Genomic DNA, 17,636 nt, shown 5'->3' with positions numbered 1-17,636 from the left:
AGTCCACCTGTGGTAAATTCAAATGATTGGACATGATTTGGAAAGTCCCACACCTGTCTATATAAGGTCCCACAGTTGACAGTGCATGTCAGAGCAAAAACCAAGCCATGAGGTCGAAGGAATTGTCCGTAGAGCTCCGAGACAGGATTGTGTCAAGGCACAGATCTGGGGAAGGGTACCAAAAAGATTCTGCAGCATTGAATGTCCCCAAGAACACAGTGGCCTCCATCATTCTTAAATGGAATAAGTTTGGAACCACCAAGACTCTTCCTATAGCTGGCCGCCCGGCCAAACTGAGCAAACGGGGGAGAAGGGCCTTGGTTGGGGAGGTGACCAAGAACCCGATGGTCACTATGACAGAGCTCCACAGTTCCTCTGTGGAGATGGGAGAACCTTCCAGGACAACCATCTTTGCAGCACTCCACCGATCAGGCCTTTATGGTAGAGTGGCCAGACGGATGCCACTCCTCAGTAAAAGGCCCATGACAGCCCACTTGGAGTTTGCCAAAAGGCACCTAAAGGAATCTCAAACCATGAGACACAAGATTCTCTGGTCTGATGAAACCAAGGTTGAACTCTTTGGCCTGAATGCCAAGCGTCACGTCTGGAGGAAACCTGGCACCATCCCTACAGTGAAGCATGGTGGTGGCAGCATCATGCTGTGGGGATGTTCTTCAGTGGCAGGGACTGGGAGACTAGTCAGGATCCAGGGAAAGATGAACGGAGCAAAGTACAGAGAGATCCTTGATGAAAACCTGCTCCAGAGTGCTCAGGACCTCAGACTGGGTCGAAGGTTCACCTTTCAACAGGACAACGACCCTAAGCACACAGCCAAGACAACACAGGAGTGGCTTCGGGACAAGTCTCTGAATGCCCTTGAGTGGCCCAGCCAGAGCTCGGACTTGAACCCGATCGAACATCTCTGGAGAGACCTGAAAATAGCTGTGCAGCGACGCTCCACATCCAACCTGACAGAGCTTGAGAGGATCTGCAGAGAAGAATGGGAGAAACTCCTCAAATACAGGTGTGCCAAGCTTGTAGCATCATACCCATGGAGACTCGAGGCTGTAATCACTGCCAAGGTGCTTCAACAAAGTACTGAGTAAAGGGTCTGAATACTTATATAAATGTAATATTTCCGTTTTTTTATTTTATACATTTGCAAAAATGTATAAAAACCTGTTTTTGCTTTGTCATTATGGGGTATTGTATGTAGATTGATTACAAAAATAATCCATTGTAGAATAAGGCTGTAACGTAATAAAATGTGGAAAAAGTCAAGGGGTCTGAATACTTTCCGAATGCACTGTATCTAATACTGTACTGTTGTGACCCACCCAGAGACATACAGCCACATAATGCATGAACATACTCAGGCATGTCTGTTGGTCTAGGTCTAGCACTGAATGGTCTCTCTCTATTCTGTCCAACAGCGATGAAGGCAGCTGTGCTGATCCAGCGCTGGTACCGTCAGTATGTGGCTCGTATGGAGATGAGACGGCGATACACCTGGAACATCTTCCAGTCTATAGAATACTCTGGGGAGCAGGCCCAGATCAAAGTGAGACACGGTAGTCTCCCTGTATATTAGTGTACAACTGCCAGATAATTAATAGCACAGTTGGTAGTGCACTTGCCCTGCAACTACAGGGAAGCTGGTTCATGCCCCTCCCCCCAGCTGTTCCCTATGAATTGGTACACTACCTTCGAACCAGTGGAGGCTGCTGAGGGGAGGACGGCTCATTATAATGGCTGGAACAGAACAAATGGAATGGCATCAAACCATGTGTTTGATGTATTTGACACCGTTCCACTGATTCCGCTCCAGCCCTTACCACGAGCCCGTCCTCCCCAATAAGAAGCCACCAACCTCCTGTGAAGGACAAGGCAAATGAAAGGAGAAGAAATAAGAAAGTAAAGGATTGATTAACAGTAGATTTTTTTATGAGAAAATGCAATATTGCAGGCTAATACATTTTCATTTATGTAGCAAATAAATCATCTAAAAAGCACAATATATAGATATGTTTTTTTAAAGTTTTTTTTTAGGGGGTAGATCAGCTTTAATATTGCAGATTGTAACTTCCATCAATGTAATTGTCTGCATCACTTCCAATCCCCCATATGGTTTTTTTCTCGCAAATATATATATATATATATATATATATATATATATATATATATATATATATATATATGTATATATACAGTGGGGAGAACAAGTATTTGATACACTGCCGATTTTGCAGGTTTTCCTACTTACAAAGCATGTAGAGGTTTGTAACAAAAATCCAGAAAATCACATTGTATGATTTTTAAGTAATTAATTTGCATTTTATTGCATGGCATAAGTATTTGATACATCAGAAAAGCAGAACTTAATATTTGGTACAGAAACCTTTGTTTGCAATTACAGAGATCATACATTTCCTGTAGGTCTTGACCAGGTTTGCACACACTGCAGCAGGGATTTTGGCCCACTCCTCCATACAGACCTTCTCCAGATCCTTCAGGTTTCGGGGCTGTCGCTGGGCAATACGGACTTTCAGCTCCCTCCAAAGATTTTCTATTGGGTTCAGGTCTGGAGACTGGCTAGGCCACTCCAGGACCTTGAGATGCTTCTTACGGAGCCACTCCTTAGTTGCCCTGGCTCTGTGTTTCGGGTCGTTGTAATGCTGGAAGACCCAGCCACGACCCATCTTCAATGCTCTTACTGAGGGAAGGAGGTTGTTGGCCAAGATCTCGCGATACATGGCCCCACCCATCCTCCCCTCAATACGGTGCAGTCATCCTGTCCCCTTTGCAGAAAAGCATCCCCAAAGAATGATGTTTCCACCTCCATGCTTCACGGTTGGGATGGTGTTCTTGGGGTTGTACTCATCCTTCTTCTTCACACGGCGAGTGGAGTTTAGACCAAAAAGCTCTATTTTTGTCTCATCAGACCACATGACCTTCTCCCATTCCTCCTCTGGATCATCCAGATGGTCAATGGCAAACTTCAGACGGGCCTGGACATGCGCTGGCTTGAGCAGGGGGACCTTGCGTGCGCTGCAGGATTTTAATCCATGACGGCGTAGTGTGTTACTAATGGTTTTCTTTGAGACTGTGGTCCCAGCTCTCTTCAGGTCATTGACCAGGTCCTGCCGTGTAGTTCTGGGCTGATCCCTCACCTTCCTCATGATCATTGATGCCCCACGAGGTGAGATCTTGCATGGAGCCCCAGACCGAGGGTGAATGACCGTCATCTTGAACTTCTTCCATTTTCTAATAATTGCGCCAACCGTTGTTGCCTTCTCACCAAGCTGCTTGCCTATTGTCCTGTAGCCCATCCCACCCTTGTGCAGGTCTACAATTTTATCCCTGATGTCCTTACACAGCTCTCTGGTCTTGGCCATTCTGGAGAGGTTGGAGTCTGTTTGATTGAGTGTGTGGACAGGTGTCTTTTATACAGGTAACGAGTTCAAACAGGTGCAGTTAATACAGGTAATGAGTGGAGAACAGGAGGGCTTCTTAAGGAAAAACTGTGAGAGGTCTGTGAGAGCCGGAATTCTTACTGGTTGGTAGGTGATCAAACACTTATGTCATGCAATAAAATGCAAATTAATTACTTAAAAATCATACAATGTGATTGTCTGGAGTTTTGTTTTAGATTCCGTCCCTCACAGTTGAAGTGTATCTATGATAAACATTACAGACCTCTACATGCTTTGTAAGTAGGAAAACCTGCAAATCGGCAGTGTATCAAATACTTGTTCTCCCCACTATATATATATATATATATATATATATATATATATACACACATACACATACATATACACATACATACATATAAATACATATACATACATATACAGTGGCTTGCAAAAGTATTCACCCCCCTTCGCATTTTTCCTATTTTGTTGTCTTACAACCTGGAATTAAAATGTATTTTTTGGGGGTTTGTATCATTTGATTTACACAACATGCCTACCACTCTGAAGATGCAAAATATTTTTTCTTGTGAAACAAACAAGAAATAAGACAAAAAAAATGAAAACTTGAGCGTGCATAACTATTCATTTACGAAGATTATACCTTTTATTTAAAGAAATTCAAAAAATATGTATATTTGAGTTTAACCACAATATTTGTTGCATTATTTGTTCTGTCGTTTCTGGAGGATTAAATTGAAATTGCAACCAACTTTCTATGGCTTGTTTTAGAAATAGTAATATTTGGGGGATGATTTCCTTTTCAAAAAATTGAAAGTGAGAGGTTGTAATCTGAATAAAGGGAAATAGGCCATTCTTGAACATGGGGTGAGACAATCTTACTAGTTTGCAAGAGAACCAGTTCGGATTTAAATATAACTTTTGTATGACTGAAGCTTTTAGTGATAGGTCTAATGCTTTAATATTTAATAATTTATGTCCTCCGAATTCATATTCATTATATAAATAGGCCCATTTAATGTTGTCTGGCTTACCGTTCCAAATAAAATTGAATATTTTTTTCTCATATCATTTAATAAACTGTTCGCTAGGCGTAGGCAAGACCATAAGCAAATAGGTAAACTGGGACAATACTAAAGAGTTAATCAGGGTGATTTTTCCACAAATAGACAGGTATTTCCCTTTCCATGGTAGCAAGATCTTATCTATTTTTGCTAACTTTCAATTAAAATGTATTGGAGTGAGATCATTTATTTCATTTGGAATATGTATTCCGAGTATATCCACATCACCATCAGACCATGTTATTGGTAAACTACATGGTGATGTACATTTCTTATTTCTGAGTGATCCAATACGGAATATTGTACATTTATCATAATTTGTTTGTAATCCAGAGAGGTTAGAAAATGTATCTAGATCCTCTATGAGGCTGTGGAGGGATTCAAGTTGTGGATTTAAAAGAAAACATTAATCATCAGCATACAATGACACCTTTGTTTTTAAGCCCTGGATTTCTAATCCCTTGATATTATTGTTGGATCTGATTTTATTAGCTAAGATTTCGATGGCCATAATAAATAGATATGCCGATAGTGGACAACCTTGTTTTACTCCTCTTGACAGTTTAAAACTTACGGAGAAATAGCCATTATTTACTATTTTACAACTAGGGTTACTATAAATGATTTTAACCCATTTTATAAGAGATTCTCCAAAATTAAAATGCTCCAGAAATATATATATAAACTCCAGTCGTACTTTATCAAATGCCTTTTCAAAGTTTTCTATGAATAGCAGGCCTGGTTTCCCAGATTTTTCATAGTGTTCTATTGTTTCCAGTACTTGCCTTATATTATAGCCAATGTATCGTCCATGTAAAAAACCTGTCTGATTAGAATGAATAATGTCCGACAATACCTTTTGAATTCTATGCGCTATACATTTTGCTAGAATTTTTGCATCACAACACTGAAGTGTAAGGGGCCTCCAAGTTTTTAAATGGACTGGATCTTTATATTTCCCCCTTGTATACTATTTCAGTTATAATGAAATCAGACCTTCTTCTTGAGTGTCTGATAATCTACCATTTACTTAGGAGTGGTTAAAACATGCTAATAACGGTCCTCTGAGTATATCAAAAAAGGTTTGGTATACCTCGACTGGTATGCCATCCAACCCTGGAGTTTCCCCAGACTTAAAGTCTTTAAATGCATCCAGAAGTTCCTCCTCTGTAATTTCACCTTCACATGAGTCTTTCTGAATGGCTGTTAATTTTACATTATCAATAGAAAAAAAATCCCTACAATTAGCTTCAGTTAGAGGAGATGGAGGTGACTGAAACGAAAACATACACTTAAAGTACTTTGCTTCCTCCTTTAAAATACTATTTGGTGAATCATGGGTGACTCCATCATTTGTAACCAGTTTCAGTCAATTATTTTTGGTAGCATTTCTATGTTGAAGATAAAAAAATAATTTGGTGCATTTTTCCCCATATTCCATCCAGTTTGCTTTATTTTTATAAAATATTACATTTGATCTTTCTTGAAAAAAAGTATTTTTGTTTTTCCTCTAATTTATTATGAGCCTCTATGTTACAGTTTTAATTGCTATCTATCTGTTCTGTTAACGCAATATTAGTATTTACTTTGTGTGAGGAAAGGTTTTATACATAATCATTCAACTCAATCATACAGTTCCTCTGGTGAATACCTACTTATAGAATACTTTGTGACACTTTGCTAAAGAAAATGTCTCTCTCTCTCTTCTCTATGCAGCTATACAATTTCCTTGGCTACCTCATGGACAACTTCCACCCAACTAGCACTGAACGTAAGACTTTCCCTGCCCTTCTGTTTTGGCTTTTGTGTACAATTGTGACCCTTATTTCTGGTTTCATGAATGTTGTTATATTATACCTGTGGTTTCTCCCCTACAGGCAACTTAATCTCCCACATATTCAGAGAAAATGATGTGTGCCGCGATACAGAGTGGGAGAGGCACTTCTGCTATAAGAATATTGAGGTGCCAGAGATCTACTCAGGGCCCCATCTTATCTTCCCTCTTACTGTGGAACAAGTGGCTGCCATGGTAGAGGCCTTCAGGAATAAAAGAGTAGGTGCATTTATGTACAGTTAGAATGAAATTGATACTCTTTTCCTAACTACAGTGCTTTAGCTTTATCACAAATCCCCTTCACTATACAACCGTTTTTCCCAGTAGCAGCTCCACTCTCGGTACGTTCTCCAACTTCTCCTGGAAACATGGAAGTTACTCCGAAAGCTGCCAAACATCAGTCGAATCTCCACCTGCCACAGCAAAGAAATCACCATTTGTGGTGAGTAATAAATCACCACAGTTTTTTGTTGTTGTCCTGATTCACCTCATTGAGAAGAGCAACCCTTTTCAAAAAAATATGTATATTCAGTGGGGAGAACAAGTATTTGATACACTGCCGATTTTGCAGGTGTTCCTACTTACAAAGCATTTAGAGGTCTGTAATTTTTATCATAGGTACACTTCAACTGTGAGAGACGGAATCTAAAACAAAAATCCAGAAAATCACATTGTATGATTTTTAAGTAATTAATTTGCATTTTATTGCATGACATAAGTATTTGATACATCAGAAAAGCAGAACTTAATATTTGGTACAGAAACCTTTGTTTGCAATTACAGAGATCATACGTTTCCTGTAGGTCTTGACCAGGTTTGCAGACACTGCAGCAGGGATTTTGGCCCACTCCTCCATACAGACCTTCTCCAGATCCTTCAGGTTTCGGGGCTGTCGCTGGGCAATACGGACATTCAGCTCCCTCCAAAGATTTTCTATTGGGTTCAGGTCTGGAGACTGGCTAGGCCATTCCAGGACCTTGAGATGCTTCTTACGGAGCCACTCCTTAGTTGACCTGGCTGTGTGTTTCGGGTCATTGTCATGCTGGAAGACCCAGCCACGACCCATCTTCAATGCTCTTACTGAGGGAAGGAGGTTGTTGGCCAAGATCTCGCGATACATGGCCCCATCCATCCTCCCCTCAATACGGTGCAGTCGTCCTGTCCCCTTTGCAGAAAAGCATCCCCAAAGGATGATGTTTCCACCTCCATGCTTCACGGTTGGGATGGTGTTCTTGGGGTTGTATTCATCCTTCTTCTTCCTCCAAACACGGCGAGTGGAGTTTAGACCAAAAAGCTATATTTTTGTCTCATCAGACCACATGACCTTCTCCCATTCCTCCTCTGGATCATCCAGATGGTCATTGGCAAACTTCAGACAGGCCTGGACATGCGCTGGCTTGAGCAGGGGGACCTTGCGTGTGCTGCAGGATTTTAATCCATGACGGCGTAGTGTGTTACTAATGGTTTTCTTTGAGACTGTGGTCCCAGCTCTCTTCAGGTCATTGACCAGGTCCTGCCGTGTAGTTCTAGGCTGATCCCTCACCTTCCTCATGATCATTGATGCCCCACGAGGTGAGATCTTGCATGGAGGCCCAGACCGAGGGTGAATGACCGTCATCTTGAACTTCTTCCATTTTCTAATAATTGCGCCAACCGTTGTTGCCTTCTCACCAAGCTGCTTGCCTATTGTCCTGTAGCCCATCCCACCCTTGTGCAGGTCTACAATTTTATCCCTGATGTCCTTACACAGCTCTCTGGTCTTGGTCATTGTGGAGAGGTTGGAGTCTGTTTGATTGAGTGTGTGGACAGGTGTCTTTTATACAGGTAACGAGTTCAAACAGGTGCAGTTAATACAGGTAATGAGTGGAGAACAGGAGGGCTTCTTAAAGAAAAACTAACAGGTCTGTGAGAGCCGGAATTCTTACTGGTTGGTAGGTGTTCAAATACTTATGTCATGCAATAAAATGCAAATTAATTACTTAAAAATCATACAATGTGATTTTCTGGATTTTTGTTTTAGATTCCGTCTCTCACAGTTGAAGTGTACCTATGATAAAAATTACAGACCTCTACATGCTTTGTAAGTAGGAAAACCTGCAAAATCGGCAGTGTATCAAATACTTGTTCTCCCCACTGTATACCTTAAATTATACAGATATTAGTAAATTATTAACTGTAATTCATTAATGATAGTTATATCAGTGTATTGATACAGCATTGTTTCATCCAAGGTGATTTACATGGGCAGCTGGAAGACCTGCTGTTGATATTTTACAAGGTACTGTCATCTGCTACAATACATTAGCTAAATACATATAAAATGAAATCATTATTTTTGTTTAAACCTTCCCCAAAAACAGTAATACATTTAAGATATTCATAGTCTGTTTTGTTTGTTGTTTTCCCTGTAGAATGGCATGCCATCATTGGAGCGGCCATATGTTTTCAATGGAGACTTTGTTGATCGAGGCAAAGATTCCATTGAGATTCTCCTCATCCTTTTTGCCTTCCTGCTCGTGTATCCAAACGATGTTCACCTCAACAGGGGAAACCATGAAGACCATATTGTCAACTTGAGGTATACAGTCAAAACACTGATCATGTACAAATTCAATATATTTAATTATTTAAAAAATAATATACCATACTTTCGGAAAGTATTCAGACAACTTGACCTTTTCCACATTTTGTTACGTTACAGCCTTATTCTAAAATGTATTAAATTGTTTTTTTCCCCTCATCAATCTACACACAATACCCCATAATGACAAAGCAAAATCAGTTTTTTTAGCAAATACATTTTTGATATGAGACCCTTTACTTACTTTGTTGAAGCACCTTTAGCAGCGATTTACAGCCTCGAGTCTTCTTGGGTATGATGATACAAGCTTGGCACACCTGTATTTGGGGAGTTTCTCCCATTCTTCTCTGCAGATCCTCTCAAGCTCTGTCAGGTTGGATGGGGAGCGTTGCTGCACAGCTATTTTCAAGTCTGAATACTTATGTAAATAAGGTATTTCTGTTTTTTGTTATTAATACATTTCCCAAAATTTCCAAAAACCTGTTTTTGCTTTGTCATTATGGGGTATTGTGTGTAGATTGCTGAGGAAATTGTTTTATTCAATCCATTTTAGAATAAGGCTGTAACGTAAGGGGGTCTGAATACTTTCCGAAGCCACTGTATTTTCAACTCTGGTATCTCTTTTCCATTTGTTTAGGTATGGCTTCACCAAGGAGGTGTTGGGGAAATACAAGGTAGGTTTAATTTTAGAAAAGTTAAATAAATAAAGAACACATCCTGGTGAAGTGTTGACTTACTTGTAGTGGGCAGTAATATTTGACATGTGCATATAATACATATAATATATAATAATATATATAATATATTATAATAATATATAATATAATACAGTACATTTTATATGCTAAATACCCAGTGGTTTAAAGTACTTAAGTAAAAATACTTTAAAGTACTACTTAAGTAGTTTTTTGGGGTATTTGTACTTTACTTTACAATTTATATTTTTAACAACTTTCACTTTTACTTCACTACATTCCTAAAGAAAATGATGTACCTTTTACTCCATACATTTTCCCTGACACCCAAAAGTACTCGTTACATTTTGATTGCTTAGCAGGACAGAAATGGTCCAATTCACGCACTTATCAAGAGAACATCCCTGGTCATCTCTACTGCCTCTGATCTGGTGACTCACTAAACACAAATGCTTTGTTTCTGAATGATGGGGAGTTTCTCCCATTCTTCTCTGCAGATCCTCTCAAGTGTTGGAGTGTGCCCCTGGCTATCCGTAAATAAAAAATTAATTAAAAATTGTGCCATCTGGTTTGCTTAATATAAGGAATTTGAAATGATGTATACTTTTATTTTTACTTTTGATACTTAAGTACATTTTGGAATTACATTTACTTTTGATACTTAAGTATATTCAAAACCAAATACTTTTAGACTTTTACTAAAATAGTGTTTTACTGGGTGACTTTCACTTTTACTTGAGTCATTTTCTATTAAGGTATCTTTACTTTTACTCAAGTATGACAATTGGGTACTTTTTCCACCACTATAAATACCTCACATGCGACTCATAATAAGACTAAGCAATTAGCCTATTAAAATGTTTATCTGACTCCATAAAGATAATTAGCAATATGCAAGAGACTCAGTTGAAAAATGCACAATCAAGTATTATGCGTTCAATAACATAATAATACTTTTAGAATTTTTTTTAATCTTTAATTTACAATCTGTAGCAACTATGAAAATAGAAAGGTTCAGAACTTTTGTGAAACATCACAGCACAGTTGAAAAATATATGGCAAATATAAATCAACAATGGATGGTGTTAAGAGATAGATGGGAGGGGTTGAGTGGAGCTGAAGGGTGGTATTAAAAACAACAAGATAACTAATGTAAAATATACTCTGAACGTAAAATGTATATAGGTTCGGAACTTTTGTGAAACATCACAGTTAAAAATATAAATAAATCAAACTGGATGGGCTTCAGAGATAGATGGGAAGGGTTGATGGTAGCTGAAGGATGGGATTAAAAACAAACAAAAGAGAACTATTGTAAAATACATTGTGTCTATAAAATGTATATACAGTGGGGGGAAAAAGTATTTAGTCAGCCACCAATTGTGCAAGTTCTCCCACTTAAAAAGATGAGAGGCCTGTAATTTTCTTCATAGGTACACGTCAACTATGACAGACAAATTGAGAATTTTTTTTCCAGAAAATCACATTGTAGGATTTTTAATGAATTTATTTGCAAATTATGGTGGAAAATAAGTATTTGGTCACCTACAAACAAGCAAGATTTCTGGCTCTCACAGACCTGTAACTTCTTCTTTAAGAGGCTCCTCTGTCCTCCACTCGTTACCTGTATTAATGGCACCTGTTTGAACTTGTTATCAGTATAAACTCCTGAGTGGCGCAGTGGTCTAAGGCACTGCATCGCAGTGCTAACTGTGCCACTAGAGATCCTGGTTCGAATCCAGGCTCTGTCGCCGCCGGCCGCGACCGGGAGACTCATGGACGGTGCACAATTGGCCCAGCGTCGTCCAGGGTAGGGGAGGGAATGGCCGGCAGGGATGTAGCTCAGTTGATAGAGCATGGCGTTTGCAACGCCAGGGTTGTGGGTTCGATTCCCACGGGGGGCCAGTATAAAAAAAATATATATATGTATTCACTAACTGTAAGTCGCTCTGGATAAGAGCGTCTGCTAAATGACTAAAATGTAAAATGTATAAAAGACACCTGTCCACAACCTCAAACAGTCACACTCCAAACTCCACTATGGCCAAGACCAAAGAGCTGTCAAAGGACACCAGAAACAAAATTGTAGACCTGCACCAGGCTGGGAAGACTGAATCTGCAATAGGTAAGCAGCTTGGTTTGAAGAAATCAACTGTGGGAGCAATTATTAGGAAATGGAAGACACTGATAATCTCCCTCGATCTGGGGCTCCACGCAAGATCTCACCCTGTGGGGTCAAAATGATCACAAGAACGGTGAGAAAAATCCCAGAACCACACGGGGGGACCTAGTGAATGACCTGCAGAGAGCTGGGACCAAAGTAACAAAGCCTACCATCAGTAACACACTACGCCGCCAGGGACTCAAATCCTGCTGTGCCAGACGTGTCCCCCTGCTCAAGCCAGTACATGTCCAGGCCCGTCTGAAGTTTGCTAGAGTGCATTTGGATGATCCAGAAGAGGATTGGGAGAATGTCATATGGTCAGATGAAACCAAAATAGAACTTTTTGGTAAAAACTCAACTCGTCGTGTTTGGAGGACAAAGAATGCTGAGTTGCATCCAAAGAACACCATACCTACTGTGAAGCATGGGGGTGGAAACATCATGCTTTGGGGCTGTTTTTCTGCAAAGGGACCAGGACGACTGATCTGTGTAAAGGAAAGAATGAATGGGGCCATGTATCGTGAGATTTTGAGTGAAAACCTCCTTCCATCAGCAAGGGCATTGAAGATGAAACGTGGCTGGGTCTTTCAGCATGACAATGATCCCAAACACACCGCCCGGGCAACGAAGGAGATACTTCGTAAGAAGCATTTCAAGGTCCTGGAGTGGCCTAGCCAGTCTCCAGATCTCAACCCCATAGAAAATCTTTGGAGGGAGTTGAAAGTCCGTGTTGCCCAGCGACAGCCCCAAAACATCACTGCTCTAGAGGAGATCTGCATGGAGGAATGGGCCAAAATACCAGCAACAGTGTGTGAAAACCTTGTTAAGACTTACAGAAAACGTTTGACCTGTGTCATTGCCAACAAAGGGTATATAACAAAGTATTGAGAAACTTTTGTTATTGACCAAAGACTTATTTTCCACCATAATTTGCAAATAAATTCATTAAAAATCCTACAATGTGATTTTCTGGAGAAAAAAAATCTCATTTTGTCTGTCATTGTTGACGTGTACTTAAGATTAAAATTACAGGCCTCTCTCATCTATTTAAGTGGGAGAACTTGCACAATTGGTGGCTGACTAAATACTTTTTTTCCCCACTGTAGTATGTATAAGCTGGAAGTAGAAACCTAAGTGTTGTTGTCCATTAGTTTACTCCAATTAGGGGAGGGGTGGTAGTGTTAGGGGAAAATAATATTTAAAAAAACATATGTATATACACTACCAGTCAAAAGTTTGGACACACCTACTCATTCAAGGGTTTTTCTTTATTTTTACTATTTTTTACATTGTAGAATAATAGTGAAGACATCATGACTATGAAATAACACACATGGAATAATTTAGTAACCAAAAAAGTGTTAAACAAATGAAAATATATTTTATATTTGAGATTCTTCAAATAGTCACCCTTTGCCTTGATGACAGCTTTGCACACCCCTCAGAATTTGCAGCCCAAATAAATGCTTCACAGAGTTCAAGTCACGGACACATCTCAACATCAACTGTTCAGGGGGGACTGTGTGAATCAGGCCTTCATGGTCGAATTGCTGCAAAGAAACCACTCCTAAAGGACACCAATAAGAAGAAGAGACCTCCTTGGGCCAATAAACATGAGCAATGGACATTAGACTGGTGGAAATTTGTCCTTTAGTCTGGAGTCCAAATGTGAGATTTTTGGTTCCAACCACCATGTGGAGATGCGGTGTGGGTGAACGGATGATCTCTGCATGTGTAGTTCCCACCGTAAAGCATGGAGAAGGAGGTGTTATGGTGTGGGGGTGCTTTGCTGGTGACACATTTTTTTTTTTTTTTCACCTTTATTTAACCAGGTAAGCCAGTTGAGAACAAGTTCTTATTTACACCTGCGACCTGGCCAAGATAAAGCAAAGCAGTGCGATAAAAACAACAACACAGAGTTACATATGGGGTAAACAAAACATAAAGTCAAAAATACAACAGAAAATATATATACAGTGTGTGCAAATGTAGTAAATTATGGAGGTAAGGCAATAAATAGGCCATAGTGCAAAATAGTTACAATTTCATATTAACACTGGAATGATAGATGTGCAAAAGATGATGTGCAAATAGAGACACTGGGGTGCAAATTAACAAAATAAATAACAATATGGGGATGAGGTAGTTGGATGGGCTAATTACAGATGGGCTGTGTACTGGTGCAGTGATCGGTAAGCTGCTCTGACAACTGACACCTAAAGTTAGTGAGGGAGATAAGAGTCTCCAGCTTCAGAGATTTTTGCAGTTCGTTCCAATCATTGGCAGCAGAGAACTGGAAGGAATGGCGGCCAAAGGAGGTGTTGCCTTTGGGGATGACCAGTGAGATATACCTGCTGGAGCGCAGACTATGGGTGGGTGTTGCTATGGTGACCAGTGAGCTAAGATAAGACAGGGAATTGCCTCGCAGTGATTTATAGATGATGACCTGGAGCCAGTGGGTTTGGTGACGAATATGTAGTGAGGGCCAGCCAACAAGAGCGTACAGGTCACAATGGTGGGTAGTATATGGGGCTTTGGTGACAAAACGGATGGCACTGTGATAGACTACATCCAATTTGCTGAGTAGAGTGTTGGAGGCTATTTTGTAAATGACATCGCCGAAGTCAAAGATCGGTAGGATAGTCAGTTTTAGGAGGGCATGTTTGGCAGCATGAGTGAAGGAGGCTTTGTTGCAAAATAGGAAGCCGATTCTAGATCTAACTTTTGATTGGAGATGCTTAATGTGAGTCTGGAAGGAGAGTATACAGTCTAACCAGATACCTAGGTATTTGTAGTTGTCCACATACTCTAGGTCAGAGATCTAGTCGGGTGGGCGGGTGCAAGCAGCGTTCGGTTGAAGAGCATGCATTTAGTTTTACTAGTGTTTAAGAGCAGTTGGAGGCTACGGAAGGAGTGTTGTATGGCGTTGAAGCTCGTTTGGAGGTTTGTTAACACAGTGTCCAATGAAGGGCCAGATGTATATAAAATGGTGTCGTCTGCATAGAGATGGATCCGAGCGTCACCAGCAGCAAGAGCAACATCATAGATATATACAGAGAATAGAGACAGCCCGAGAATTGAACCCTGTGGCACCACCATAGAGACTCCCAGAGGTCCAGACAACAGGCCCTCCGATTTAACACATTGAACTCTATCTGAGAAGTAGTTGGTGAACCAGGCGAAGCAGTCATTTGAGAAACCAAGGCTATTTAGTCTGCCAATAAGAATGCGGTGGTTGACAGAGTTGAAAGCCTTGGCCAGGTCGATGAAGACGGCTGCGCAGTACTGTCTTTTATCGATCACGGTTATAATATAATTTAGGACCTTGAGCATGGCTGAGGTGCACCCATGACCAGCTCGGAAACCGGATTGCATAGCGGAGAAGGTACAGTGGGATTCTAAATGGTTGGTGATCTGTTTGTTAACTTGGCTTTCAAAAACTTTCGACAGGCAGGGCAGGATGGATATAGGTCTGTAACAGTTTGGATCTAGAGTGTCACCCCCTTTGAAGAGGGGGATGACCGCGGCAGCTTTCCAATCTCTGGGGATCTCAGACGTTACGAAAGAGAGGTTGAACAGGCTAGTAATAGGGGTTGCGACAATTTCGTCGGCTAATTTTAGAAAGGGTCCAGATTGTCTAGCCCAGCTGATTTGTAGGGTTTTTCAGCTCTTTCAGAACATCAGCTGTCTGAATTTGTGTAAAGGAGAAGCGGGGTGGGGGGGGCAAGTTGCCGCGGAGGGTGCAGAGCTGGTGGCCGGGGTAGTGGTAGCCAGGTGGAAAGCATGGCCAGCCGTAGCAAAATGCTTGTTGAAATTCTCGATTATTGTAGATTTATCAGTGGTGACAGTGTTTCCTAGCCTCAGTGCAGTGGGCAGTTGGGAGGAGGTGCTCTTATTCTCCATGGACTTTACAGTGTCCCAAAACTTTTTGGAGTTAGTGCTACAGGATGCAAATTTCTGTTTGAAAAAGCTAGCCTTTGCTTTCCTAACTGATTGTGTATATTGGTTCCTGATTTCCCTGAAAAGTTGCATATTGCGGGGGCTGTACTGCTAATGCAGTACGCCACAGGATGTTTTTGTGCTGGTCAAGGGCAGTCAAGTCTGAGGAGAACCAGGGGCTATATCTGTTCTTAGTTCTGAATTTTTTGAATGGGGCATGTTTATTTAAGATTGAGAGGAAAGCACTTTTAAAGAACAACCAGGCATCCTCTACTGACGGAATGAGGTCAAGATCCATCCAGGATACCCGGGCCAGGTCAATTAGAAAGGCCTGCTCGCTAAAGTGTTTTAGGGAGCGTTTGACAGTGATGAGGGGTGGTCGTTTGACCGCAGACCTATTACGGACGCAGGCAATAAGGCAGTGATCGCTGAGATCCTGGTTGAAGACAGCGGAGGTGTATTTAGAGGGTAAAAATTTGTCAGGATGATAGGTATGAGGGTGCCCATGTTTACAGATTTTGGGTTGTACCTGGTAGGTTCGTTGATAATTTGTGTGAGATTGAGGGCATCTAGTTTAGATTGTAGGTTGGGCGGGGTGTTAAGCATATCCCAGTTTAGGTCACCAAGCAGTACGAACTCTGAGGATAGATGGGGGGTGATCAGTTCACATATGGTGTCCAGGGCACAGCTCGGGGCTGAGGGGGGTCTGTAGCAAGCGGCAACAGTGAGAGACTTATTTCTGGAAAGGTGGATTTTTAGAAGTAGAAGCTCAAACTGTTTGGGCACAGACCTGGATAGTATGATAGAGCTCTGCAGGCTATCTCTACAGTAGATTGCAACCCCACCCCCTTTGGCAGTTCTATCAAGACGGAAAATGTTGTAGTTGGGGATGGACATTTCTGAATTGTTGGTGGCCTTCCTAAGCCAGGATTCAGACACTGCTAGAACATCAGGGTTGGCGGAGTGTGCTAACGCAGTGAATAACTCAAACTTAGGGAGGAGGCTTCGGATGTTAACATGCAAGAAACCAAGGCTTTTACGGTTACAGAAGTCAACAAATGATAATGCCTGGGGAGTAGGAGTGATACTGGGGGCTACAGGGCCTGGGTTAACCTCTACATCACCAGAGGAACAGAGGAGGAATAGAATAAGGATACGGCTAAAGGCTTTAAGAACTGGTCTTTTAGTGCGTTGGGTACAGAGAAAAAAAGGGGCAGATTTCCGGGCATTGCATAATAGATTCAGGGCATTATGTACAGACAAGGATATGGAAGGATATGAGTACAGTGGAGGTAAACCTAAGCGTTGGGTAACGTTGAAAGAGGTAGCATCACTGGAGGCACCGATTGAGTCGGTCTCCGCGTGTATGGGGGGTGGGACAAAGGAGCTGTCTAAGGCAGGTTGAGCTGGGCTGGGGGCTCTACAGTGAAATAGTACAATAAGAAATAACCAAAACAGCAATAAGCAAGGCATATTGACATGGGAGAGAGGCATAAAGCAATCACAGGTGTTATTTGAGAGAGCTAAGACAACAGCTGGTAATGGCGACAAAGTTTGGGCTGAGGCTAAACATAAACAGGATGCGGTACCGTATAAAGGAACAGTCCAGCAGGCATCAGCTGTATAGCTGAGTTATCATAAGGTCCGGTGTACAGCAATAGGAGAGTTTGGAGGTAGTTCGGGGGCTGCTACAGCACTGGCGAGCAAGAGGCCCGGCTTGCATGTACTAGCGGGCTGGGGCTAGCAGATGGATCTTTGTGGTCGACGTCGTAACGGGAAGCCTGTTGAAACCACATCAGACGATTTCGTCGGCAAACCAGTCGTGTTGGATCGGCGGGGCTCCATGTCAACACTAGGAGGTCCTGTCTGGTTGACAGAGAGGTAGATAGCCGGGAGATGGGCCTGGCTCGAGGCTAGCTCAAGGC

At 41.4% G+C, this 17,636-nt stretch overlaps 1 protein-coding gene across 1 annotated transcript in view; it reads left to right on the top strand.

Annotated features, from left to right (window-relative positions):
- Nucleotides 1-1,435: 1,435 nt before the first annotated feature.
- ppef2a (protein phosphatase with EF-hand domain 2a) overlaps nt 1,436-17,636 on the top strand; it is a gene marked incomplete at both ends in the record, with an annotated part of 29,079 nt that continues 12,878 nt past the window's right edge. Inside the window, 7 exons of the mRNA XM_084176193.1 lie at nt 1,436-1,561; nt 6,215-6,269; nt 6,376-6,551; nt 6,660-6,774; nt 8,564-8,610; nt 8,744-8,910; nt 9,551-9,587. Of these exons, the coding sequence (XP_084032319.1) occupies nt 1,436-1,561; nt 6,215-6,269; nt 6,376-6,551; nt 6,660-6,774; nt 8,564-8,610; nt 8,744-8,910; nt 9,551-9,587 (723 nt within the window). The remainder of the gene's footprint in view (nt 1,562-6,214; nt 6,270-6,375; nt 6,552-6,659; nt 6,775-8,563; nt 8,611-8,743; nt 8,911-9,550; nt 9,588-17,636) is intronic.

The sequence above is a fragment of the Coregonus lavaretus genome, assembly GCF_964263955.1.
Source record: "Coregonus lavaretus genome assembly, chromosome: 14".
Classification (NCBI taxonomy): Eukaryota; Metazoa; Chordata; class Actinopteri; order Salmoniformes; family Salmonidae; genus Coregonus; species Coregonus lavaretus.
Note: the sequence above shows the minus strand (reverse complement) of the source record. Positions and strands in the feature narration are given on the sequence as shown.